Consider the following 27,678-nt stretch of genomic DNA (forward strand, 5'->3'; position numbering starts at 1 on the left):
GCCTTCCCAGAGGGGCTCAAGGGATGGGCCCCCAGACCCCAATGTATTTATGAGGACCTTGGTTCCTGGCTCAAATAGGGGCTTGCTTGACTCAGAGGCTGGGTCAGGAGTCGTCTCCCAGAGTTCTGTTAACGTCTGTTGAAAAGCTGAGAGCTAAATTACATAACTAGTTAATTCCAAGCCTTCAGGGTCTATAACAATGTCTGTGCATAAGAAAAGCCTTCCATAAATACATTCAAAGGGGGACAGTCCCTCCTTTTGGGGGGCAGTTCGAGCCCTCATCAAAGCTATGGGTAGGACTATAATCCAGTTGTCCTGCGTCTCTTGGGTTAATTTGAGCAGATGTCTTTTGATAATGTCATTAGCTTTTTCAACCTTCCCTGAGGATTGGGGTCTCCAGGAACAGTGTAAGTGATATTCTATTCCTAGAGCCTTAGACACCCCCTGAGTTACAGCAGCTTTAAAGGCGGAGCCATTGTCACTCTGAAGGCTCCATGGCAGCCCAAACCTGGGGATAATTTCATGGATTAAAATCTTTATAACCCCCTTAGCCTGTTCACTACTACAGGGAAAAGCCTCAATCCATCCAGTAAGAGTGTCCACCCAAACTTGTAAGCAAGAATATCCATTAGCTTTTGGCATATGATTAAAATCAATTTCCCAGTCCTCTCCAGGATACTTCCCACTTCGTTGTAATCCAGACTTTGCTAGCTTTTCAGTCTTTGGGTTATTTTTCTGACAAACCTCACACCTTTTGATAATGTTCTTTAAAGTTTTCATTACATTTTTACCTTCAAACAAACGAGAAGCCATCTGGTAAGTACTCTCTGCACCCAAATGAAAACTCTGGTGTAAACCCTTAAGAATTTTCCATTGAGCATTTTCAGGAATTATTAATCATCCATCCTCGGACTGTAACCATCCTTTATCAGTAATCTTTGCTCCTCTTTTCTCATACCTTTCTAATTCTTCCTCAGTATATTGTGGTTTTTCCTGTTCCACAGGACCTGTCCAGATCAAAAGCATCTGCAGTGAAGGGGTTTCGTAAAGTGCTGCTTTTCTGGCTTGACAGTCAGCCAGCTGATTACCTTCAGCTACTTTACTCCCATCTCTGTTGTGTCCTTTGCAATGCATAACAGCTACTTCTTTAGGACAATATATAGCTGTTAAAAGTCTCTCAATCTCTCTGAAATGCTTAATAGGTTCTCCTGTTGCTGTTTTAAACTGTCTTTCTTTCCATATTGCAGCATGAGCATGTAAAGTCAAATAAGCACACTTAGAATCTGTGTAGATATTTACCCGCTGCCCTTTGCTTAACTCTAGAGCTCGGGTCAGAGCCACAAGCTCCGCTAACTGAGCACTGGTTCCCTGGGGGAGAGGTTTTGCTTCTAAAACCTGTTCAGCAGTCACCACGATGTAACCTGCTTTACGCTCTCCATCCCAAACAAAGAACTGCCATCTGTAAATATTTCCATGTCAGGATTGTCTAATGGGGTGTCCATTAGATCTTTCTGAGCTGCATAGTTTAAAGTTGGGAATTGGGAACAATCGTGATCAGGTGTTTCATTTTCCTTCTCAGAAAGGAAAGTGGCAGGATTTAAATTTCCACAAACTTTAAGCTTAGTTAGTGGTCCTTTTAACAACAGTGACTGATATTTAAGATGCCTACTGTCTGTCATCCAAATATTAACCTTAGAATTTAAGATTCCAGTCACATCATGAGAAGTCAGTACAGTAAGGTTTCATCCATTAATTATTTTTAAAGCTTCAGGTGTTAATAAAGCCGCTGCCCCAATTACTCTTAGGCAGTGGGGCAACTTGCATGAAATTACATCTAATTCTCTGCTTAGATAAGCAATAGGTTGCTGGCGAGGCCCTTGGGGTTGTGTCAAAACTCCCAAGGCCACACCTTTTCTTTCAGACATTCCGAGTAATGTCTCTGCAAATAAAAGAAGAATGAGATATGACTGCTGCTGCTGCTGCTAAATCGCTTCAGTCGTGTCCGACTCTGTGTGACCCCATAGACGGCAGCTCACCAAGCTCCCCCGTCCCTGGGATTCTCCAGGCAAGAACACTGGAGTGGGTTGCCATTTCCTTCTCCAATGCATGGAAGTGAAAAGTGAAAGTGAAGTCGCTCAGTCGTGTCCGACTCTTAGCGACCCCATGGACTGCAGCCTACCAGGCTCCTCCATCCATGGGATTTTCCAGGCAAGAGTACTGGAGTGGGGTGCCATTGCTTTCTCCGGAGATATGACTAGATACTTACTATTATGGCTCAAATCAAATCATCAAGAACAAACCCCGAACAGTAGGGAAAATGTGCAGTAACAGGAACCCTCACTCACTATTGGTGGAAATGTAAAATGATATGCCTAGTTTCAGCCATGAAATTAAAAGATGCTTACTCCTTGGAAGAAAAGTTATGACCAACCTAGACAGCATATTCAAAAGCAGAGACATTACTTTGCCAACAAATGTCCATCTAGTCAAGGCTATGGTTTTTCCAGTGGTCATGTATGGATGTGAGAGTTGGACTGTGAAGAAAGCTGAGCACTGAAGAATTGATGCTTTTGAACTGTGGTGTTGGAGAAGACTCTTGAGGGTCCCTTGGACTGCAAGGAGATCCAATCAGTCCATCCTAAAGGAGATCAGTCCTGGGTGTTCGTTGGAGGGGCTGATGTTGAAGCTGAAACTTCAATACTTTGGCCACCTGATTCGAAGAGCTGACTCATTTGAAAAGACCCTGATTAGGAAAGATTGAAGGTGGGAGGAGAAGGGGATGACAGAGGATGAGAAGGTTGGATGGCATTACCAACTCAATGGACATGAGTTTGAGTAAACTCTGGGAGTTGGGATGGACAGGGAGGCCTGGCATGCTGCAGTCCATGGGGTTGCAAAGAGTTGGACACGACTGAGTGACTGAACTGAACTGATGCCTAGTTTGGAAAACAGGCAGTTCCTTAAAACTAAACCCATTCTTTCCACCCACTCCAGCATGTCCCTTTCTATTTCCCCAAATGAGCTGAAACTTAGGTTCATAAAAGACCTAATTATGAATTTTTATAAGAGTTTTATTCATGATTGCCAAGCCTTACAAGTAACCAAGATATCCTCCAATAAACAATAGAGAAAATAATCATGAGAACATCCACTCAATGAAATATTGTTCAGTGATAAAAGGATATGAGGTATCAAGCTAAAAAGACATGGAGAAGCCTTAAAATAAGGTTGCTAAGTGATTATATCTTTCTGGAAATGACAACACTATGAGAAAGTGAAAGGTCTTTGGTTGCCAATGATTTGGGGTGGGAGGGAGAAAATAAGAGGTGGAGCACAAGGGATTTTTAGAGGAGCGAAAGTACAAGATACAGAAATGAAAGATATGTTATTTCCTAACATCAAAGTCCAGACCATTTATTGGGTAGGTCAAAAGTTCATCTGGATTTTTGATAACATCTTATGGAAAAACCCAAAGGAACTTTTTGGCCAACCCCATAACACACAGAATCAAAGCAATTTTACATGTAGATTTTAATGCATCAATATTAGCTCATTGAATGTAACAAACATACCACAGTCATACAAATTACTAAAAATAGGGCAAACTATCCAGAGGCACAGGGATTATGTGGGAATTCTGTTTAATTTCTCATCAAGTTTTCTGTAAACTTAAAACTGCCATAAATAAGTCTATTAGGAAAAAAAAAAAAGATAAAGACAGATGCATTAATATTCATCTCAGATGATGACTGATAACTGGAAAAGGTTATCTTTCATTCAACTGTTTTAAATTTATTTCAATGAGCCATTATGGTGCTCTTATGAGGCCTGAACCCTGAGACTTGGAAGAGAGGTTAAAACTCTACTGAATGCCATGTTCCACCAGATGTCCTGAGAAGTGAAATGAGTGCCTTGGTTACTATCAGCAGTACCTGGGGCTCTGATGTGGATACGAGTGTCCTGGCGAGGCCTCAGTATATATACAGACAAGTGTTACCTTGATGTACATCGTGGGTATCTGGTAGGGAAGAAATTCCCAGAATTCTTTTATCATCAACTCTTAGACGATTGATTGCCCATGGGTTTATACACACATGCTGTCCAAGCCAACTGCTGGTCAGGGCTAAGACGACAGGCTGACGTTGGGTCTGTTGTGAACCCTTGAGTCCCCTCCTTCAGCAGAATATCCCAACTAAGGCGTGAAGAGTTGGATCACGTATGAATGTGGAGATAATCATTCTGAAGTCTATGAACTCTCCTTGCTCTTCACTCAGGGAATCCTAAGGAGCCCACAGGGAACCTAGGGGTCTGGGAAGGGGTGACCTCCTTCATCACCTGGCACCTGGCTAGGGACCTAGGAGAGGGGAGGCCCCCTCCTCCTGCAAGTAGGTTATGGTGGGGGTCCCAGAATCAGCTGTATCTTGTCTCAGGGGGCTCTCCACAGCTGTGCTGAGCTCTTGGAGTGCTGCTTACAGGCTCCAATTCATAACGGGAATCTGAATGAGGGGGTCCTATATTCAGGGCTATCTGTTTTCAGCACAGCTTTGTCAGGAGGCATAATTGCGGCTGGAGTGGCATACAGTACAGGGCCTGACGGGAAAATCCAGAGGCAGGAGCGGAGGTCCCTGAAGCCTCTACTGTGACTCAGGATCTGATGGCACTGAGGGGAGTGCCTGTCATCAGCTTGGGCTTTCATGGGTTTGTTTTGTACTTTTCTAAGGGATATAAGTAAGGGATATTCCGTAAGATGGTATGGAAAAGCCCAAATGAACATTTTGGCCAACCCAGTATATTTTTTTCCCCCATCCTGTTGAACTGAGTGCCTGCCATGTGCCTCCCACTGTGTCAGGCACAATAGTGATTCAACTCAACTGTTCTTTGTGATGAGGTTTATTTATTTATTTTTTAGATGACTCCCTCATTCCCACAGTCGTTAGCATCCAAGGAATGGATGTGAGGTGCTCTGCCACATTCCCAACGGGAGATGGCCATCTCCCCCCTGGCCAATGGGAAAGCCATTCTTGGACTCAACTGGTACGATTTTGCCACTGTCAGGAAGCCTCCAACTTGGGATGCCATTCCTGAAGAGTTAAGTGGGAGATGCCCTGGCATCCTGCCCTACATTTTTTTCTACAGCCCCAGCTTTCCTTGGTCCAACCTGCTCCTTCACAGTGGAAGGGGAAACAGGGAGTTCTGGCCAGGACTCCTGTAGCCCCCAACACAGTGGGAGCTCCCTCCTCTCAAGGGCTGAAGCTAAGAGTCACTGATAGCATGCTACTTACAACAGGGGATGTCCTTCTCCCCAAAGACCTCTCCATCCGACCCCATCCTAAGAAGTGGTCTCCCTGAGTGCAGTATAAGAGCCCTTTCCCCAGTCACAGGGGGGCTGGGAAGCCCAAGGGACAAAGGGATCCATCCACACCTGCTGCTCCTTGGGGCTGTGACGTCATCTGACCTGGTTCTCTCCAATGGGCTGCCCACCTGTCAGCGAGCTCCACTCGCTCCGAGCACCCCCTCCTGGGGAAGAAAGTGAGATGGGGTGAAGATTCTCCCCAAGGCTGTTAAGCCTTAAATCACAAATGCTCTGATCAGTAGAGGTTCTCTACCTCTGCTTAAAACAATTTGAATTAGGAGAAGCCTCTGCCAAGTAAACAATTATATTGAAATGGTTGATGGGTGCCACAGGAATGCTTAAATGGCAGCTAAAAAAAAGAAAAAGAAAAAAAAATTAAAACAATCCACAAAGAACTCCTAAGTAGGCACTTGCTACAAACTTCAAACTTACAAATACATTGGGGGTGTTCGGTAGTCAAAATAGGAAAAAGGAGTCCAGAATGGAGGTGGCTAAAAGACAAGGAAGGGAAAAGGCCACTAAAATAGAACAGAGGAAGGTTGGAAGATGGGAGAGAGAACCTCAAGTAAAACAAACAGCCCTCCATGCTAGACCAATTTACGTAGGGCAGGCTCAGGGGGAGAAGAAAAAAACATATAAAAAGGGGAGCCAAAATTGGGCCGGGGGGCCTCTCTTCTCTTCGGGTCTTTTGGGTTGGCATGCCTCACAACTGGAGGATGTATTTTCCTTTACTTTCTAAACAAAACTGAGTTGTAACATGGAGCTGTAACACTGGTCCTTCTGTTGCTTCAAATTTTTGTTGCAACAAGACAGACCCGAGGAAATAACAAACTCCCCGGACAGGGGCAAGAGACTGGGAGGGGTTTATGGAGACAGGAAATTCCATAACAGCTTAGAGGGGCAGAACTCTGTATCTGGACGAATATTTGAGAACAGTTTCTTCATCTGAAAGGATGTGGAAGATCTCTTGGCGTCGGAGTGGTACACACAGTCCATGGCTTAAACTGAGTATGAGAGTAATTTAAATATTCCTAAGAAGAGCTGAAGAAATCCATTTCATACTTTTGCATGACTTCAAGTTTACAGTGCCTACAGTTTCCATCCCAAATTAGCAGACCCCAAAGACATGCATTCTGCGAGGAAGGCACGACTTGAAATGCTATTAAGGAAAATTGCTGCTTTTGAATGGGCCAGGTGGCCAGACCCCATTCTACAGCCCATCATCCCTCAGTCACAGCAAGCCAATCCAGGAGGGGAAGGCAGAGGACGGGTGAGAGACACCTGATTGCACATTTTCTCACTTGTTGACTCATCCAGGAGATTTTGGAACCTGGGGCAAGGCAGGGCTTTCCCAAGGGAGCCTGTAACTGTGCATTCATAGGCAGTTGTTTGTTTGTTTTTTAATTCATTAAAATGTCAGCTTCATTCTGAAATCTGTAGTTTACTTCAAGATACTATCTTGGAAGAAGAAAGGAGGAAGGGACAACACGGCATGACACATGTTCTGGTTTCATAATAAAAAGGTATTGGTTTATAAAAGGAGTTCACTCAAAGGATAATCAACTACACATAAAGTCTTCCACCAGCAGACGCTTTTCAAATCGTAAGCATCAAAGAGATCGTTGATGTTTTCTTCCTCCTTGAGGCTTAGGAGATAGTCCTCTTGGAGCAAGGGAGACAGTAAGTTCACAAATGGTCCTTCTAGATTGGAAGGAATTTGGTCCTCAGTCTGCTGTAAAAGGTTGGCAGGGGAGGCCAGAGGAGAAAGGTTTGTCATAGAAATCAAGCAATCACTATGTCCTGAGTTGGTTGAAGCCAAGTCTTTGGAAGTGGGCTTAGGGATATTCCCTTTGTGGTCCTGGTTGTTTGCTTTCATTGGACTGTGTGTTTCAGTCTCTTCTGGACACAAATAAACCTCAATGGGTCCTTGGGTACTTGCCAAATGTATTTATAGGTTCTCTATTGGGTCAGGCACTTCAAGTCATGTTTCTGGAGGGGCTTTCACAACTATTAACAGTTTGGTCTTTAAGGCCACTAATTTTTTGAATATCCTGATATGTAACATAAGCTAACCTTTGATTCTCTGAATCCTCCGTTAACAGTTTGAGGTCCAGGGTGCAGCTTTGGATCAGTTCATCTAATTTCTTCTCTTCCTGACTGAGCTCGGTCACTTTTGACAGGCCTTGACACTGGGCCAGTATGCCCCTGTCCTCAGATAGACTGCAGCCCATCCACTGCACTTTGTTTTCAGACTTCTTAATGAGGTGGATGCCTTCCAGGACTTTGGTGATGTCATAAATCCTTCCCTTGCACCTTCAGCACCTCTCCTGCCTAGTTCAGATCTGAGACCCCCATCAGGTGATTGGCTCAGTAGTTGAATGAACTTCTTGGTAAGCAGACCAAGGGATGTATCATACCGTGTTTTTTCTAAGGGAGATTTTGGAGTTTGGGGGCTATCTGGACTTCGGAGTGCAGCTCTTCCTTTGCCCTTGGGGGTTTTAAAACCCCGTGAGAGTACTGACGGCTTTCTCCTAGCTTCAGCCTGCTGCTGTAAGGGAGTTTCCGAAACCAGCCTGGCCCCGGGGTAGGGGGAGAGGCGGGGGTGCCGGCTAGAGAGTGGGCCCGGAGGGCCGAGCGGACCGGCGGTGCCGGGCGAGGGCGGGCGCCGGCGGAGTCGGGCGGGGGTGCTGGGGAGAGGAGAGGGAGGGTGGCCGCGCGGGGGGGCGGGTGCGAGTACACCAAGAAGCGGTCCCAGGCCAGGGAGCCTGCGAGCAGGAGGAAGTGGGTGCCCCCTCTCCCCTTCCAGCGCCTCCTCCCGCCGCCGCCCCCTCCCCAGTCACAAGCGCGTCCTCCACGCACCCTTGCGAAATGTCACCGGCGGGTCCGGGGGAGAGGAACAAACCCAGGAGGCGGGACGGGAACACGGATGCCCCGCCCTCCGTTGCGGGGGGCGGAGAAGGGGACAGGGCGGGGGAAGGAAGGGACAAGGGGAGAGGCGGGTCAAGGGCAGGCTCCGGCAGGCGAGGAAGGCTCAGGCGCTCGGCCATCCAGGCACCGCCGCTGCCACCGCCGGGATGCGCCCAGGCCGGGCCACCAGCCCACGATCCTCTCACCCCAAGACAGCCCACAACCCGGCCGGCTGAAGAAGACTCTTGAGAGTCCTTTGGACAGCAAAGAGATCAAACCAGTCAATCCTAAAGGAAATCAACCCTGAATATTCATTGGAAGGACTGATGCTGAAGCTGAAGCTCCAATACTTTGGTCACGATGCAAAGCGCAGACTCATTGGAAAAGACCCTGATGCTGGGAAAGAGTGAGGGCAAGAGGGGAAGGGGTTGACAAAGGATGAGATGGTTGGAATGCATCACTGACTCAATGAACATGAGTATGAGCAAACTCTGCTGGAGATAGTGAAGGACAGGGAAGCCTGGCTGTGCGGCAACCAGTGGGTTTGCAAAGAGTGGGACACGACTTAGTAACTGAACAACAACAATATGTAAAATAGATAGCCAGTGGGAATTTGCTGTGTGATACAGGGAGCTCAATCCAGTGTTCTGTGACAACCTAGAGGGGTGAGATGGGGGTGAGAGATGGGAGGAAGGTTCAAGAGGGAGGGCACATATGTATACCTGTGGCTGATTCATGTTGATGTATGGCAGAAACCAGCACAATATTGTAAAGCAATTATCCTCCAATTAAAATTTTAAAAAACAACAAAAGGCCAGAATAGAGAGGGAGAGGCAATGAGGAAGTAAAGCAAAAAGGGCCATCAGTCTTGCAAAACATCTCAGGGAATGGCTAGCCTTTGGAAGCAATGCGTCAATCTCTTCTTTTCACAGGCAACAGAGTCAGATTATCTCCCTGTGATCTGAACAAATGTCCTTTGGCAGGGTTGTCTGAGGCAGGCCATTTAAAGTGAAAGTGTTAGTCACTCAGTGTCCGACTCTTTGTGACCCAGTGGACTGCAGCCAACCAGGCTCCTCTGTCCATGGAATTCTCCAGGCAAGAATACTGGAGTAGATTGCCATTTCCTTCTCCAGCGGGTCCTCCCCACCCAAGGATCGAACCTGGGTCTCTGACATTGCAGGCAGACTCTTCACCAACTGAGCCATCAGGGAAGCTTATGTATCAATTTGAAGAAAGAGCAAATACAGATAAGAAGATGGCTCAGGCCAGACCTGTCAGGAACAAGGTTTTTGAGTCCTCCAGGGGTCAAGGGCTTGTCGTTAGGTATGACTATAATAACAAAAGCAAGTCAAAGAAACAGTTTTAACATGGAGTCAAAATTGGCTTCTCCTGCAACATTGGCACCAGCAAAGGTTGAGTGATTCGGACCTCCTAACAGAGATCCAAGTGCTCTAGGATTCTTCAGCTTAAGTACCTAATGAGTGGGGGTGGTGCAGGGATGGGTAGAAGGCTCAGAGCAGTCAAGGACCAAAGATGAAAATGCACCAGACCCCTTTCCTGCAGAGGAGAGTTCACATTTAAGTGTCTGCTTTTCTTAAAAGGAAGCACATTCCATGCCTAGCCACACAACCTTAGACCAAGCCCTTGACCCCTGGTGGACTCAAAAACCTTGTTCCTGGCAGGTCTGGCCTGGGCCATCCTCTTATCTGTACTTGCTCCTTCTTCAAACTGAATCAGGAATCCCAGTGCAGGAGGAGCTGCAGAAGACACTAAAAGCAATCTTATCCAGGAAAAAGTCTTCTATCATGGGGTCGCAAACAGTCGGACACGACTGAGTGACTAAGCACAACAACAATAACAACAACGCAGCAAAAGTGACAGGCACGGGGGTCTGGCCTCACCTCACCTCCCGCAAGTTGTCACTTAGGCACAAGGGGCGGGGCTTTGGGATCTGTCCAACCAGGAGGACGCTGAGGCAGATGGGCGGGGCGATGTCCCGCTACGTGGACTTCCTTTCTTTTTCGCATTGCGCAGGTTTCGTGTTCTGTCTGGTTCACTCCCCTGGTCATTCTCCTGCATCTTCTGTCGCTCTGGTGGTTGTCTCTGGGAGGGACTCAGACAGTCCCAGGAGACCTGGAAATGGTGAGTGTGCTAACCAGGGCATCGCACGCCGCGGTAGGACTAGTGGGAATCGGCGGAAACCCGCCATTTTGACCTGGCCCCTCGTGTTCACCCCTGGAGTGTGCAGATACGCGTTGTCTGGGGCTCCGCTCGGATCTCAGTCCCCTCGGGTTCTCAGCGGGGTTGCTGGCCGGCAGCCGGGTCCCCGGGCGTCCAATCTTGTCACTTCCGGAAGAAACTTCCGCCCCGAAGCCTCTGCCCGCTGGCTCTGCGCCTGCAGACCCTCTTCTCCCCTAGATTGTGCGCTGACCACGTGCACAGTCTTCAGGGGACAATCGGGACATGTCCAGGGTTCTGTCGTGGGATTAGCTGTTGTCTGAGGGGTTCCAGACCATCTCTTCTGCAGGAAGGAGAGGGGGAGCGCTGGGTTTCCTTTGAGTTTTCCGAGTATTTGGGAAGTGGACTCTTAAAATTGAACACCTTAGCCCTCTAGAGCAGCTTTGTAGGACTGGCAATGAATCATTAAATTTCCAGATCGCTCCCTTCATTCTCAAAGTCGATTTCGCCTCTCCGATTCAAATTACTTATCAGCTGTTTGTCTCTGCGTTGCATTTAAACACAAGCAATGTTCTAACTGTTGATCCTGTTTGCGGAGTCGTGGATGGCATGTTTGCAAGGGGCGGGGCGGGGGCGGTCTGTAGATATTTTACCTGAGTGGCAAGCCGCGAAAATAACCACTGGAAAGTAGGTTGTATGAAATCCTTTCCGTTCCCGATTTTTTTTTTTTTTTTTTTTATTGAGAACATATATCCTAGAAGAAGTCCTTTCGTGGAGGATTTTTTTTTTTTTTAATTCATCTATTCATTTTTGGCTGTGCTGGGCCTTTGCCTCTGCGCGGGCCCTTCTCCAGTAGCGGAAAGTGGGGGCCTTTCTTGGCTGCATTGCTTGAGCTTCTCATTGCAGTGGTCACCCCTGCCGCCTCGGAGCAGGTGTCTCAGGGCAGGTGAGCCAGGTAGTTGGCTCCGGTCTCTAGAGCACTGTCTTAGTAGCTCCTCCACATGTGGGATCGTCCCAGAATAGGAATGGAACCCATGTCTCCTGTCTTTACCTCTGAGCCACCGGGGAGCCCACCTAGAGGATTTTTTGAAAACTTTTCTGGATCTACCCTGTCAGTCACTATGTTAACTCCCGTTCAAAAGATTTAGTCCTTAATTTGAATTTCTTTTTTTTTTTTCAATAGTGTAAAATGTATTTAATTAATAGAACCTGGTAAGAGCTAAGAGAGGTTAATTTCAGGGGGGAATAAATTCTAGTATTACATTCCACTTGTGAACAATTTTTGTTTGACTATTTTTTATTCCCTGAATGAGTCTGGTGATTTATTTTGGACTGTGCTGTTGGTTGATTTCAAATGGCATTATAGGATTTAGACTTGCAGACTAAAAGTATTCAAGTATGATTAATTATGTAGAAAATAAACTTGCCCTGGAAATATTAATTGATATATATTTTCTGAAAGGAATAGATACTTGGGGTTTTCTGGGTGGAGTAGTAAAAGTGACTTGTAGTTTTCTTCTCTCATTTCCACATAAACATTGGATTTGAGTGATTTTCCTGAATTAGTCAGACAGGGTTTGTATATTTAAAATTTCTGTGGTGGTAGAGAGCCCTTTAAATGAAGAGCAGAGCCTGAGGTCAGTGTTTTCAGGCTAAGGCCCCCTTGGAGCCTTCAAGGGGAAGTACTTGAAGGTACTCATATATTTGGAATCATACCGTTTATAGCTTTGTCAGATTGACTTCTTTCAGTTAGCAATATACTTTTGAGCTTTCCTGGTGTGTTTTCATAGCTTGATTTCTTCCCTGGTGGCTCAGTAGTAAAGAATCCACCTGCCAAAGATTGAAGGCGGGAGGAGAAGGGGATGACTGAGGAGGAGATGGTGAAGGAGAGGGAAGCCTGGTGTGCTGCAGTCCATGGGGTCACCAAGAGTCTGACACGACTGAGCAGCTGAACAACAATTTCATCATGTGGATATACTGCTGATTATTTGACTCTTGCAAGATATCTTGCTTACCTTTCAACTCACAACAGTTGTGAATAAAGCTCTACAGGTATTTATGTGCGGGTTCTGTGTGAATATGAGTCAACCTTATTTGGACAAATAACAGTGTGATTGTGGGCCTTAATTTACATATTGAGTATATTTTGTTTTGAAAGAAAGCTCCTGTCTTCCATGGTAAGGGTACCAAATTCCATTCCCCCCATGTTAGGGCATCCCTGGTGGCTCAGTGGTAAAGAACCCACCTGCCAATGCAGGGGACCCAGGTTCAATCCCTGGGTTGGGAAGATCCCTTGGAGTAGGAAATGTCAGTACACTCCAGTATTCTTGCCTAGAGAATTCCATGGACAGAGGAGCCTGGTGGGCTACAGTCCATGGGGTCACAAAGAGTCGGACTCATTTGAGTGACTACACTTTCACTTTTATAATTGCTTTACAATGTTACAATTCTGCTGTACAACAACATGAATCAGCTATATGTACACATATATCACCTCCATAGAAGAGACTTTTTTTTTATTTTAATGGTGTGAAATTTTACTCTTTTTTCTTTTACAGACCTTGTGTTTGTTGTTATATTTGAAAATTCATCACCAAACCTAAGGTGACCTAGATGTCATCCTATGATATGTTCCAGAAGTTTGTTACTTTTGAATCTTAAAAAACATTTTCTCATTTATTTACGTATTATTTAGCTGTGCCAGGTCTTAGTTTTGACATGTGGAATCTTGTTCCCTGACCAGGAATTGAATTTGAACCCCCTGCATTTGGGAACATGAAGTCTTAGCCACTGGACCACCAGGGAAGTCCCACTTATGCATTTTACGTTTAGATCTGTGATACGTTTTCAGGGTTTTTGGGTGAGATGTATAAATCCTGTGTCTACATTTGTTTTGTTTGTGTGTGTGTTTTTGTGAATATCCATTATTTCCAGCCATGTTTGTTTAAAAGATTTTGTTTGAATTGCCTTTCCTTCGTTGTCCAAGTTCACTGTGGATCTATAGGAGAACAATTGATTTTCTTTCAGTCTCGGCAACTCCAGTTATCTATTGTTGGAGAAACTTTCAGATGTTTCACAGAGATAAGTGAAGTGTAGAAAGTAAGTGTTAGTCACTCAGTCGTGTCCAGCTGTTTGGGACCCCATGGACTGTAGCCCGCCAGGCTCCTTTGTCCATGGGATTCCCCAGGCAAGAATATTGGAGTGGGTAGCTATTTCCTTTTTCAGGGGAATCTTCCCAAACCCGGGATTGAACCCACATCTCCTGCATTGGCTGGCTGATTTTTTTACCATGTGAGCCACCTGGGAAGCCTAATTATGCCCTAGAGAATACATATTTGCTTTTACCTACAGGATTCATGAATATCTTCTTTCACCAGGAATAGATATTCCCTCTGTTACTTATTTGTGGTTATAAGTGGGTGCTGGATTTTACAAAATCCTTTTAAATTTTCATTTCCCTCTCTGTTCCTTTCTGATACTAATAATTTCTATCTACCCTTGTAGTCTATTGACTAGATGTTTATCGGTGTTATTAATCTCATCAAAGATCTGGCTTAAATTTTTTTCTCCTTCAATTATATTAATTTCCTTTCTGATTTTTATAATTTATTCCACTTTCTTTGTGGTTTTATGCTCTTCTCTTTGTTGTTTCCTAAGATAAATGCTTGCATTATTGTTTACAGATCTTTGTTTTTTCTGAGTGTATTTGATGATGGCATAATTTTCTCTGTAGATACTGCTTTTGCATCATCCCACAGTTTGCTGCTACTGCTGCTAAGTCACTTCAGTCATGTCCGACTCTGTGCGACCCCATTGACAGCAGCACGCCAGGCTCCCCCGTCCCTGGGATTCTCAAGGCAAGAACACTGGAGTGGGTTGCCATTTCCTTCTCCAATGCATGAAAGTGAAAAGTGAAAGTGAAGTCACTCAGTCGTGTCTGACTCTTAGCGACCCCATGGACTGCAGCCCACCAGGCTCCTCCATCCCTGGGATTTTCCAGGCAAGAGTACTGGAGTAGGGTGCCATTGCCTTCTCCGATCCCACAGTTTAGCTCTACGTAAATTTTAATTTCTCTTGAGACTTCTTTCATCCCATTTATTGTTTAGAGATATGCTGTTGAACCTCTGTGTGTTAGGGGATTTTCCAACTCTTGCTTGTATTGATTGCTAGAGGAATGCTTCTGAGTTCTAAGAACATAGTTTATATGATTTTTGTTCTTTCAGATTTCTTAAGGTTTTTTTTTTTTTTGTTTAATACTGCTGCTGCTGCTGCTGCTGCTGCTGCTAAGTCACTTCAGTCGTGTCCGACTCTGTGCAACCCCATAGACGGCAGCCCACCAGGCTCCCCCGTCCCTGGGATTCTCCAGGCAGGAACACTGGAGTGGGTTGCCATTTCCTTCTCCAATGCATGAAAGTGAAAAGTGAAAGTGTAGTCGCTCAGTTGTGTCCAACTATTAGCGACCCCATGGACTGCAGCCCACCAGGCTCCTCCATCCATGGGATTTTCCAGGCAAGAGTACTGGAGTGGGGTGCCATTGCTGTGCTGGGTCTTCCTTGCAGCACGGGCTTTCTCTACTTGTGGTGAGCAGGGGCTACTCTCTAGTTGCGGCGTGCAGGCTTCTCATTGCGGTGTCTTCTCTTGTGGAGCTCAGGCTGTGGGTGTGGGCGAGTTTTCGTAGTTGTGGTGGCGCACAGGCTTGGTTGCCCCGTCATCATGTGGGATCTTCCTGTACCAGGGATCAGACCTGCATCCTCTTCATTGGCAGGTGGTTTCTCAACCACTAGACCATCAGGGAAGCCCCTTAAGTTAATTTTATGTTTCAGAAAGTTTTCTGTCTTGTTGAATGTTCCATGTGTGTTTGAAAAGAATGTCAATTTTGCTTTCGTCGCATTGATCATTTCTTAGATTACAATTAAACTGAATTGTTTCGTGGTGCTGTTCAGTTCAATTTTTTTTTTTTAGTTTTTTGTTTTGTGCTGGGATATAGCCAATTAACAATGTTGTGATAGTTTCAGGTGAACAGGGAAGGGACTGAGTCATACATATACATGTACCTATTCTCTTCTAAACTCCCCTCCCATCCAGGCTGCTACATAACATTGAGCAAAGTTTTATGTGCTATACAGTAGGTCTTGGTTGGTTATCCGTTTTAAATATAACAGTGTGTATATGTCCATCCCTGACTCTCTGTCTCCTCCCCTCACCCTCAACCATAAACTCATTCTGAGAGTCTGTTTCTGTTCTATAAGTAAGTTCATTTGTATCATTTCTTTTTAGATTACGCATGTAAGGGGTATCATAAGATATTTCTCCTCTGTCTGACTTCACTCAGTATGATACTCTCTGCTGCTGCTGCTGCTGCTGCTAAGTCGCTTCAGCCATGTCCGACTCTGTGTGACCGCATAGACGGCAGCCCACCAGGCTCCCCCATCCCTGGGATTCTCCAGGCAAGATGACACTCTCTAGGTCCATCCATGTTGCTGCAGATGGCCTTATTTTTAATGGCGGAGTAATATTCCATTGTATATATGTACCACATCTTCTTTATCTATTCTTCTGTCAATGAACATTTAGGTTGCTTCCATGTCTTGGCTATTGTTAAACAGTGCTGCAATGAACACTGGGGCACATGTATCTTTTCTAATCATGTTTTTTCTCCAGATAATTGCCCAGGAGTCCTCCCTGCATTTTTCCTGTCTTGCCTTATATATAGTTTGCCGCTTTGTTGCTATGTATGTACATGTGAAAGACACTTTTTTGGAGAATGGACCTTTTTATCATTTTGTCAGGTTCCTTCTAATCTCTGTGTGTGTGTTGGTCTTTAAATACTTCAGTCCATTTGGTTCTTGCTTATATTTTTTGTTTTCCTGAAAAGAACTCCAAGTTGATTCTAGTCTTTGTTTCTCTATATCAAAAGTGTATTTATACCTTCTGACAGTATAGTCTCTTTGCCTTTTTTTTTTTTCTCTCTATTTGATTATAATACACTTTCATCTCCATTTTAGGTGTTTTCATTTTTATTGTTCAACTGAAATTCATCATTAGTATTAGCAAAATCTTACCGGTTGTTACTTATTCTTGTATCTCTTCTCCTTCAGTTATTTTCATCCTATGTATCTAAGTCTTCTGTTAGAAGGTCACGTGAGGGTCATGGATATTGTGTTCTATATATATTTTTTGTGTGTGTCTTTATGTGAGACTCTGGTGAAACAGTTTTTTGGTAACAGGCTCTAAGAACAGAATATTTGGGGCATTTTTAAAAAGTCGTTTCTTTTCTCTTTTCCATTTTCAGGACACCAGTTTGCCCTTTGAATCAGTGTTCTCATGACTCTGGGGGGACTTGTTCATTTCAAGTTTCTTATTCTCCTCTTGTGACATGGAGAATCATGACTTCCAAATTCACAAATCCCAGACTACATTGTCATCTGGCAGTGGCTGTAGTGGCAGCCTGGGAAACACTTGTTCCTGAAATTGAAGGATGGAGACTTCATGTCCTTTTGAAGGAAGCCAATGATGAAAGTCTTACATCTTTTATAATTATGAGAAAATTCACCATCAGGATATTATGGACATTGGTGAACTCTGTTATAAACTGTAGCTCTTAACCTATGACTTAAGGGCAGTAAGGCTCAGGGTGTACTGTTAAGGGTGTGATGAAAAAGAGATTTTCCAGCACATAATTGCCCTATATGTTCTAAAATTTGGCTGGAAGCCGCCCTGAGGCACCTGAGTATAGGAATTTTGTGGTCTAGATTTTTTATTTTTTTAACTTACTGGATTTTCGCTCCGTGCACAGATTTTCTCTATGGCTTCTTGTGGTGGTTAGTTCTCTTGTTGCAGAGAGCACGGGGCTCTAGAATACAGGCTCAGTAGTTGTCGCCCACAGGCTTAGTTGCCCCGGGGCATGTGAGATCTTCTCTGACCAAGGATTGAATTTTTGTCTCCTGTTTTGGGAGCTTCCCTGGTGGCTCAGACACTAAAGAGTCTGCCTGCAATGCAGGAGATGAGGGTTCAATCCCTGTGTCAGGAAGGACCCCGGAGACAGAAGTGGCAACCCACCCCAGTATTCTTGCCTGGAGAATTCCATGGACAGAGGATTGTGGTGGGCTACAGTCCAAGGGATCGCAAAGAGTCAGACACGACTGAGCGAATAGCACTCCTGCATTGGCAGGCAGATTCCTAAATACTGAACCACCAGTATTCATAAACCGTGTACTGGAATATCACTTTTTTAAAAATATATAATTTAGGAACCAGGAATGTCCCTAATGTATTATTGCTTCTTCCCCATAACTGAGGTCTAAGTTTGAAATCGCTTCCTACCTACATCAAGTTTTTTTTATAGAAAAAAAGGAAAAACAGACTCTGTGATAGTTATTACACAACTTAAAGGCAGTGTACTTACAGAAGAGTACTTACATTCAGGCAACTGCATGTGATTTCTTCTAAATACTTGGAGGACCTTGGGACAGTATGGCCAGCTGGGCTTTGTTAAAAGTTTTGAGTTCTGCAGGCCACCTGGGCACTGATGTTAGGTGATAGGACTAGAAAACACCATCCAGTTTTTCGCTGCCTTTTTATTCATTGAAACTCATGCAGTCTGGATCCTCTGCCCCATGGGGTACTGTAAATTGTAGACCATAAGGAAGAATATGAAAGAATTTTTTCACAAGAACTAAATGATTCCTAAAATGGTATTTATTCCATCTGCATAGGATTTCTAATGTTTCCCTACATTCTCTGGCTCTGCTATGATCGTGATAGGAGTGACACTGTGACCACAGAAATGATGTGTAAATGGTTTCATTTCTTGATGATCCTGTCAAATTATTGAGGAAATGTGGAGAGTAAGTTTTTCATGATCAAGTCATAGAATGACTCTTTATAAACAATAAAATAGTACATCACCCTCCTATAAATGGAGTGTGGGTATCTAGTGCTGTCTCATGCATCTTACTGTTACATATTTTGGGTGTTTTAGGACTCATTGGCCTTTGAGGATGTGGCTGTAAACTTTACCCTGGATGAGTGGGTTTTACTGGATTCCTCACAGAGGAAACTCTACAGAGATGTGATGCGGGAAAACTTCAGGAATGTAGTCTCAGTAGGTAAGAATGAAGAATTCCTTCGCTTTGTCAATTAGACAGCAAGTGTTTCTTATCCGTCTGTACTGTTCAGAGATATGGAATATGGAAAGAGAGGACACTGGTAAAGAAAGCAGGGGGAAGAAAAGGAATTCCCTGGGAGTCCAGAGGTTAAGTATCAGCACTTTCACTGCCATGGCCCTGGTTCAATCCCTGGTCAAGAAACTAAGATCCCACAAGATGTACAGGAAGGTGAAAAGAAAAAAAAGAAACTGGGCGGTGTCAGAGTTCATTATGGACATAACGTTCTATAATGTCTAATACTTTGGGATCTTTTTTCTGGGTCTGCATTTCAGAAGCAAAACAGGAAGATCAGGACATTGACGATCAGGACAAAAACCAGGAGAGAAAATTACGGTGAGCCATATGTATAGTACAAAGCATGTCTCATGTGAGAATCTTATGAAAACCTAAAAGGAAGCAAACAAAATAAATAGCTCCATCTTCAAATTTAGTTGTTTTTAGAGAATGTCTGCCTCAAATTTTCTTTAATGTGATATAAATGTTCTGTGTTTGAAATATAGTTTGTGTGCAGTCAGTATTCATAAAGCCTATATTTGAATATTACTTTTTAATAAAAAAGGGAAAGTCCTGTTAACAGCATTCAGTTTATTTGACTTCTACCAAGTCACACAAGATAGAAAACCTCACTATTCCTATAAATCATAATAAAGACAATAAATATAATGTAATTAAGGAAAAAAATCATTAATAGTATTCTCATGATTTACAGAAATCCCAAGGCAGAGAGACACTCTGAAAAGAAAGACATTAATTCCTCTGAAGAAAGCTTCAACCTTATTCCAACTCCCAATGTGAAGAGAACTCGTGATATAAAACCATGGGAATGCAGAGCATGTGGGAAAGTCTTCATGTATCATTCATCCCTTACTAGACACATGAAATGTCACATTGAAAACAGATCAGGAGATCGCCGAAAGTACCGTGAGAAGGTATATAAATGTAAAGAATGTGGAATAGCATTCATTTTTCCTAGTGCTCTGAAAACCCATGAGAGGAGTCACACGGGGGAGAAACCCTATGAATGTAAGGAATGTGGCAAAGCCTTTGCGTGGCACACAACTTTTCGAAAACACATGGGAACACACACTGGAGATTTACCTTACAAGTGTCAGAAATGTGAGAAAGCATTCATTTATCCCAGTCACCTACGAATGCATGAAAGCACTCATAAAGGACATAAGCCCTATAAATGTACAGAATGTGGAAAAACCTTTGAAAGTCCTGAAACTATTGAAATACATGAAAGGATTCACAGGGGAGAAAAACCTTATGAATGTAAGCAGTGTGGTAAAGCTTTCAAACGTTTGAGGTCCTTCCAGGCACACAAAAGACATCACACAGGAGAGACACCGTTTGTATGTAAAACATGCTCCAAAGTATTGAATACTGCCTGGTCGCTTCGAAATCATGAAAGAATCCACACTGGAGAAAAACCATATAAGTGTAAGGAATGTGGCAAAGCCTTCTTATTGAATGTAACCCTTCAGAAACACATGATAACACATACTGGGGATGGACCTTATAAATGTAAAGAATGTGAGAGAGTATTCATTCATCCCAGTTCTTTTAAAGTACATGAAAGGAGTCACACTGGAGAGAAACCATATCAATGTGACCAGTGTGGTAAATGGTACCGGTATCCATCATTTTTAAAAATACATCGAAGGACCCATAGTTGACAGAGGGGACACTTTGAATGTTTGGGAATGGGAAATAAAAGGGAAACCTTCTGTTCCCCTTATGTTGATGTGCATGAAAGAATTCACACTGGACAGAAACCTATCAATTTGATGGAAATGTCAGAAATCCCATTTGTGTCTCAGTCATTCAAAAACCCACGAGACTACACACTGGATGGAAATCATAAAATGTGAAGAATGTGGAAAAGGCTTTTCCCGATCTTAGTTTCTGGATCCATAAAAGGATTTACTAGGTAAAACCTTGTTTGTAAACAGCCTCAGAAATCCTTAAATTGGCTGATATCATTATATGGAAAAACTCCCATGGAGAAGATGTGTAAATGTAAATAACATGAGATAAATTGATAAAGTAATCTATGCTTAATGTACCAGAAAACCTTCAGCATGAAAGAGTTGTTTTATTTTTATTTATTAGTATTTTCTTTTGACCTCATCTTGGGACATGTAGGATCTTAGTTCCCCAACCAGTGTTGGAAGCTATGCCCCTGCCGTGGAGGCACGTTGTCTTAACCACTGGACTGCTGGGGAAGTCCCAAAGGAATTGTTTTTAAAATTTATAAATGTGTTGTGTTTACTAAAGATCTTTCTTCAAGTTTAACCTTAAATGGTGGATTTCTACTCATTTCAGAAAGGAATATTAATGTCAGTTATTTCTGTAAGTTATCTTTCAACCACAGTACATAAGGTTTAAAGGTAGTAATTTTTCCTTTACTCAGATAGTGATTTTTTTTTCCTCTTTGGGTGTAATAGAAAAGGATAACTTTGTTTCTTTGCTAGGCAAAGGGGGCCACAGCGGGCTAATGCCCTCAAAACCATGTGTTCCCACTTGGGGAAGAGACTGAGAAAGTTTTATAGTAATTGTTCAAAGAGGTTCACTTCATGGACATTCTTCTGACGGGTGGGTGGTGAGGCAAGTTGGAATCAGCATCATCAACCTGAGGTCCAACTGGTCTGGGGTCTACCTGTTTGTGGGCAGCATGCCCTCCTTAATCATTAACTTCTCCCACCTGAGGGAGTTTCAGTTTCTGCAAAATAGCTCAGAGATACTGTTGTGTGTGTTCATTGATGGGGAATCAGGACCTTGCCCCAAGGCTGCTCTTGACTCTTTATCCCTGGTCTTGCACCCCCTCCCTTCCCTGATTAACAGCTGCTTGCCTCAGCCCACTGGAACTCAGGGAAGCTCATGGAAGCTGAGTGAAGGCTGTTTCCTGTAATCAAAGAGATGGACACAGAAAGGCCTTGTCCCCAGGAGCCCCACAGGGTCCGGCTCAGTATCAGTGTGGCAGTTCCTAGATATATAACCTATTATATATATTGTACCCCTTTTTATGGGGGTACAATATACAAAATACAATATACAAAATACAATATACAAAATACAATATACAAAAAGGGGTACCCCTTTTTATGGGCTTCCCTGGTAGCTCAACTTGTAAAGAATCTGCCTGCAATGCAGGAGACCCCTGTTCAATTCCTGGGTCAGGAAGATCCCCTGGAGAAGGGATAGGCTATCCACTCCAGTATTCTTGGGCTTCCCTGGTGGCTCAGACAGTGAAGAATCCACCTGCAATGCAGGAGACCTGGGTTCGATCCCTGGGTTGGGATGATCCCCTGGAGGAGGACATGGCAACCCACTCCAATTGGTGGTGGTGAGTATAGGAGCCTTTTTCCATTTCCATTCTATTAATCACTTGGAATTAATATTATGTATGGCTAGGATGTCAAAGAGTATTGTCGCTAAGTCACTTCACTCGTTTTGACTCTGTGTGACCCCATAGACGGCAGCCCACCAGGCTCCCCCATCCCTGGAATTCTCCAGGCAAGAACACTGGAGTGGGTTGCCATTTCCTTCTCCAATGCATGAAAGTGAAGAGTGAGAGGTAATACTACTAGGTAAATTATGATTTTTCCTATTTGTTTTTTCTATTTCTAACTAATAATTGAACAGACTGCTTGTGTGCGTGGGTGTGTGGATGCTCAGTCATATCTGACTCTTTGTGACCCTTTGGATTGCAGCCCACCAGGTTCCTCTGTCCATGGACTTTTTCCAGGCAAGAATACTGGAGTGGATTGCTATTTCCTATTCCAGGGGATCTTTCCGAACCAGAGACTGAACCCATGTCTCACGCATCTCCTACATTGGCAGGTGGACTGTACCACTGCACCACCCGGGAAGCCTGAATAGACTATGAGACTTGTTTTAATCCTAAAAATGTCAAGTTAGAGATACCTTGCCTGTGAGTAATATTAGAACCTATGCTATGCTATGCTAAGTCACTTCAGTCGTGTCCGACTCTGTGTGACCGCATAGACGGCAGCCCACCAGGCTCCCCCGTCCCTGGGATTCTCCAGGCAAGAACACTGGAGTGGGTTGCCATTTCCTTCTCCAATGCATGAAAGTGAAAAGTGAAAGTGAAGTCGCTCAGTCATATCCGACTCTTAGCAACCCCATGGACTGCAGCCCACCAGGCTCCTCCATCCATGGGATTTTCCAGGTAAGAGTACTGGAGTGGGGTGCCATTGCCTTCTCCGAATATTAGAACCTAGACTTTCTAAAATCCATCCTCTTTGTGGTTCCTTGTTAACATTCACCAGTAGCTCACCTGTGTGTGATTTAAAAGCAAAAGTAAAAAAGACATTGTTCAGATATTAGAGCCCCCACCCTGGGAGACAGACAGTTACACAGGAGGTTCAAGGGCAGCATCTTCCAGCTTATTTTCCAAACTCCGTGAACTTTTAGTGAAGAGTATCATCAACACCAGCAACCAGTGTTTGATTTCCATTTTTACAGATGTATAGTTTCCCCCAATGTCTTCATAGCTTCCACATGAAAGATCCAGCAGAGTTTGAATTTTTTCTGTTAGGCTTCCTGTGTCCACAAGGAAAGTATTTCAGAGTTTTCTGGTTGGGAATGTCCTCTGATTCCACCCTTCTCTGGATTGTATTTTTGTTTCTGTCCTACACATCAGTTTGCTTCTTTAGTGCATTGTGCGGTGCCATTCTTGATCCATTGTTTCCCTGTGAGAAGAATCACCTTCCTTCTGTCAGGAAGGCTGTGGGTGTTTCCTGTTACTTGTAGCTGAACATAAACCTTCAATGTTTTTTTTATTGTATTTTCTGTTTGAATTTTTTGTGAAACCGGTTTTGTCGTTTCAAATATTTTACCGATATTCTGAACTGTTCATTAGCCAACAAGTTTGTTTTTCATGTCCTCAGAGAATAAAGTACCCATTCAGAAAAACCATGTGTTATTCCTCATTTAATCATTGATACAGTCTTGTCAGTTTTATCCTGTGAGTGAGTACAAGGTCAGCTGCTTTATCTTTGGGGCATTTTCTTGCTTTTAGTTACAGTTTTCGTCATGAAACTAATTTCTTACTCTTTTTGGGGGGGCTGTGCTGGGCCTTTGTTGTTGCTCCTGGGCTTTCTCTAGTTGCGGCGAGCTGGGGCTACTCTCTAGTTGTGGTGTGCGCACATCTCATTGTGGTGGTTTCTCTTGTGGAGCACAGGCTCTAGGGTGCATGGGCTTCCGTATTTGTGACACATGGGCCCAGTTGCCCTGTGGCATGTGGAATCCTACCCAACCAGGGACAGAACCTGTGTCCTCTGCATTGGCAGGCAGATTCCCAACCACTGGACCACCAAGAAAGTCCCTCATTTCTTCTTATCTACAGAAGTTAAAAAGATTGTTTCAGTGCCATCTTGACAGTGACCTCTAAGATCATAGCTCTAGTCAGATTCTAGGATGAAGTAAATTCTATTAATAATAAATTCTACTAAGAGTAACATGGAAACTTATATTCAGTTCAGTTCAGTCACTCAGTCATGTCTGACTCTCTGCAACCCCATGAATCGCAGCATGCCAGGCCTCCCTGTCCGTTACCAGCTCCCAGAGTTCACTCAAACTCATGTCCATTGAGTCGGTGATGCCATCCAGCCATCTCAGCCTCTCATCCCCTTCTCCTGCCCCCAATCCCTCCCAGCATCAGAGTCTTTTCCAATGAGTCAACTCTTCGCATGAGGTGGCCAAAGTGTTGGAGTTTCAGCTTCAGCATCAGTCCTTCCAATGAACACCCAGGACTGATCTCCTTTAGAATGGACTGCTTGGATCTCCTTGCAGTCCAAGGGCCTCTCAAGAGTCTTCTCCAACACCACAGTTCAAAAGCATCAATTCTTTGGTGCTCAGCTTTCTTCACAGTCCAACTCTCACATCCATACATGACCACTGGAAAAACCATAGCCTTGACTAGATGGACCTTTGTTGGCAAAGTAATGTCTCTGCTTTTGAATATGCTATCTAAGTTGGTCATAACTTTCCTTCTAAGGAGTAAGGGTCTTTTAATTTCATGGCTGCAATCACCATCTGCAGTGATTTTGGAACCCCCCAAAATAAAGTCAGCCACTGTTTCCACTGTTTCCCCATCTATTTCCCATGAAGTGATGGGACCAGATGCCATGATCTTCGTTTTCTGAATGTTGAGCTTTAAGCCAACTTTTTCACTCTCCTCTTTCACTTTCATCAAGAGGCTTTTTAGTTCCTCTTCACTTTCTGCCCTAAGGGTGGTGTCCTCTGCATATCTGAGGTTATTGATATTTCTCTCTGCAGTCTTGATTCCAGCTTGTGCTTCTCCCAGCCCAGCATTTCTCATGATGTACTCTGCATAGAAGTTAAATAAGCAGGGTGACAATATACAGCCTTGACATACTCCTTTTCCTATTTGGAACCAGTCTGTTGTTCCATGTCCAGTTCTAGCTGTTGCTTCCTGACCTTCATATAGGTTTCTCAAGAGGCAGGTCAGGTGGTCTGGTATTCCCATCTCTTTCAGAATTTTCCATAGTTTATTGTGATCCACACAGTCAAAGGCTTTGGCATAGTCAACAAAGCAGAAATAGATGTTTTTTTCTGCAACTCTCTTGCTTTTTCGATGATCCAGTGGATGTTGGCAATTTGATCTCTGGTTCCTCTGCCTTTTCTAAAACCAGCTTGAACATCTGGAAGTTCACAGTTCGTGTATTGCTGAAGCCTGGCTTGGAGAATTTTGAGCATTACTTTACTAGTGTGTGAGGTGAGTGCAGTTGTGCGGTTACCATATGTAAAATAGATAGACAGTGGGAATTGCTTTATGTCTCAGGAAACTCAGACAGGAGGTCTGTATCAGCCTGGAGGGGTGGGATGGGGAGGAAGATGAGAGGCAGGTTCAAGAGGGTAGGGATATATGTATACCTATGGCTGATTCATGTTGAGGTTTGACAGAAAACAACAAAATTCTGTAAAGCAATTATCCTTCAATTAAATGTTTTTAAAAAGTAGAATTATAGGGTTAAAAAAAAAAGTGATTACAGGACTTACCTGGTGGCTCAGTGGTAAAGAAGTCACCTGCCAGTACAGGAGACACGGGTTCAATCCCTGGTCGGGAAAAATCCCACATGCCTTGGAGCAACTGAGCCCATGGGCCACAACTACCAAGACCAAGTACCCTAGAGCCCCTGCTCAGCAATGAGAGAAGCCACCGCAAGGAGAGCCTGCACACCACAACTAGAGAGTTGCCCCTGCTGCCCACAACTAGAAAAAAGCCTGTGCAGCAACAAGGACCCAGCACAGCCAGATATAAATAAATAAATTATATTTAAAAAGATAAGTTAGAGGAAATGCATAAATTCCTTAGAAGAAACAAACTCAATTCAGTCGTTCAATCTTGTCCAATTCTTTGCAACTGCATGGACTGCAGCATGCCAGACTTTCCTGTCCATCACCAACTCCCAGAGCTTGCTCATCAAACTCATTGTCCATCGAGTTGGTGATGCCATCCAACCATCTCATCCTCTATTGTCCCCTTCTGCCTTCAATTTTTCCCAGTAGCAGGGTCTTTCTAATGAGTCAGTTCTTCGCATCAGGTGGCCAAAGTATTGGAGTTTCAGCTTCAGCATCAGTCCTTACAATGAATATTCAGGACTGATTTCCTTTAGGATGCACTGGTTGGATCTTGCTGTCCAAGGGACCCTCAAGAGTCTTCTCCAACACCACAGTTCAAAAGCATCAATTATTTGGTGCTCAGCTTTCTTTATAGCCCAACTTTCACATCCATACATGATTACTGGAAAAACCATAGCTTTGATTGGAACTTTGTTGGCAAAGTAATGTCTCTGCTTTTTAGTATTCTGTCTAGGTTGGTATAGCTTTTCTTCCAAGGAGCAAGCACGTTTTAATTTCATGGCTGCAGTCACCATCTGCAGTGGTTTTAAGCGCCCCAAAAAATAAAGTCTGTCACTTTTTCCATTGTTTCCCCATCTATTTGCCATGAAGTGATGGGACTGGATGCCATTATCTTAGTTTTATGAAGGTTAAGTTTTAAGCCAGCTTTTTCACTCTCCTCTTTCACTTTCATCAAGAGTCTCTTTAGTTCTTCTTCACTTTCTGCCATAAGGGTGGTGTCATCTACATATCTGAGGTTATTGATATGTCTACTGGCTATCTTGATTCCAGCTCGTGCTTCATCCAGCCTGGTATTTCGCATGATATACTCTGCATATGACTTAAATAAGCAAAACGTGGTCCACTGGAGAAGGGAATGGCAAACCACTTAAGTATTTTTGCCTTGAGAACCCCATAAACAGTATGAAAAGGCAAAAAGATACAACACTGAAAGATGAACTCCCCAGGTTGGTAGGTGCCCAGTATGCTACTGGAGAAGAGTAGAGAAATAACAAGCGAAAACAATGCCCAGTCGTGGATGTGGCTGGTGATGGAAGTAAAGTTCAGTGCTGTAAAGAAACAAACTACTGCAGAGCTGCAGAGTCGATCTCAGGCCAGGAAACAATTGCAAAAGTGCCAAGAGAAGGCGATGGCACCCCACTCCAGTACTCTTGCCTGGAAAATCCTATGGGCGGAGGAGCCTGGTAGGCTGCAGTCCATGGGGTCGCTAAGGGTCGGACACGACTGAGCGACTTCACTTTCACTTTTCACTTTCATGCACTGGAGAAGGAAATGGCAACCCACTCCAGTGTTCTTGCCTGGAGAATCCCAGGGACGGGGGAGCCTGGTGGGCTGCCGTCTACAGCGTCGCAGAGTCGAACACGACTGAAGGGGACTTAGCAGCAGCAGAAGCGAAAGTGCCAAACAGGGACAAGACCCATCCCACCTACCACAGGTTGTCACTCAGGCGCGAGGGGCGGGGCATTGGAATTTGTCCAACCAGGAGTCCTCTGAGGTATGTAGGCGAGGCAACAACCCCTGGTTTGGACTTCCTTTTTCCCGACTGAGCAGGTCTAGTGTCTTTCCGGATTCCTTAGCCTGGTTACTCTCACGTTCAGTAGCCCTGTGATCTGCACTGGTCGTTGGAGTTCTTGGGCAGGAACTCGAAATGGTGAATGT

At 44.1% G+C, this 27,678-nt stretch overlaps 1 protein-coding gene and 1 pseudogene across 1 annotated transcript in view; one reads left to right on the forward strand and one right to left on the reverse strand.

Moving 5' to 3' along the window:
- Window positions 1-6,912: 6,912 nt before the first annotated feature.
- On the reverse strand, window positions 6,913-8,400 carry LOC102412537 (annotated as a pseudogene).
- Window positions 8,401-10,244: 1,844 nt separating this feature from the next.
- The window catches only part of LOC102409228 (zinc finger protein 564), a 29,855-nt gene continuing 12,421 nt past the window's right edge, over window positions 10,245-27,678 (forward strand). Inside the window, exons 1-4 of the mRNA XM_006069352.4 lie at window positions 10,245-10,402; window positions 18,420-18,546; window positions 18,879-18,939; window positions 19,316-19,535. Of these exons, the coding sequence (XP_006069414.1) occupies window positions 10,400-10,402; window positions 18,420-18,546; window positions 18,879-18,939; window positions 19,316-19,535 (411 nt within the window). The 5' untranslated portion in view covers window positions 10,245-10,399. The remainder of the gene's footprint in view (window positions 10,403-18,419; window positions 18,547-18,878; window positions 18,940-19,315; window positions 19,536-27,678) is intronic.

This window comes from Bubalus bubalis, chromosome 9 (genome assembly GCF_019923935.1).
Source record: "Bubalus bubalis isolate 160015118507 breed Murrah chromosome 9, NDDB_SH_1, whole genome shotgun sequence".
Taxonomy (NCBI): domain Eukaryota; kingdom Metazoa; phylum Chordata; class Mammalia; order Artiodactyla; family Bovidae; genus Bubalus; species Bubalus bubalis.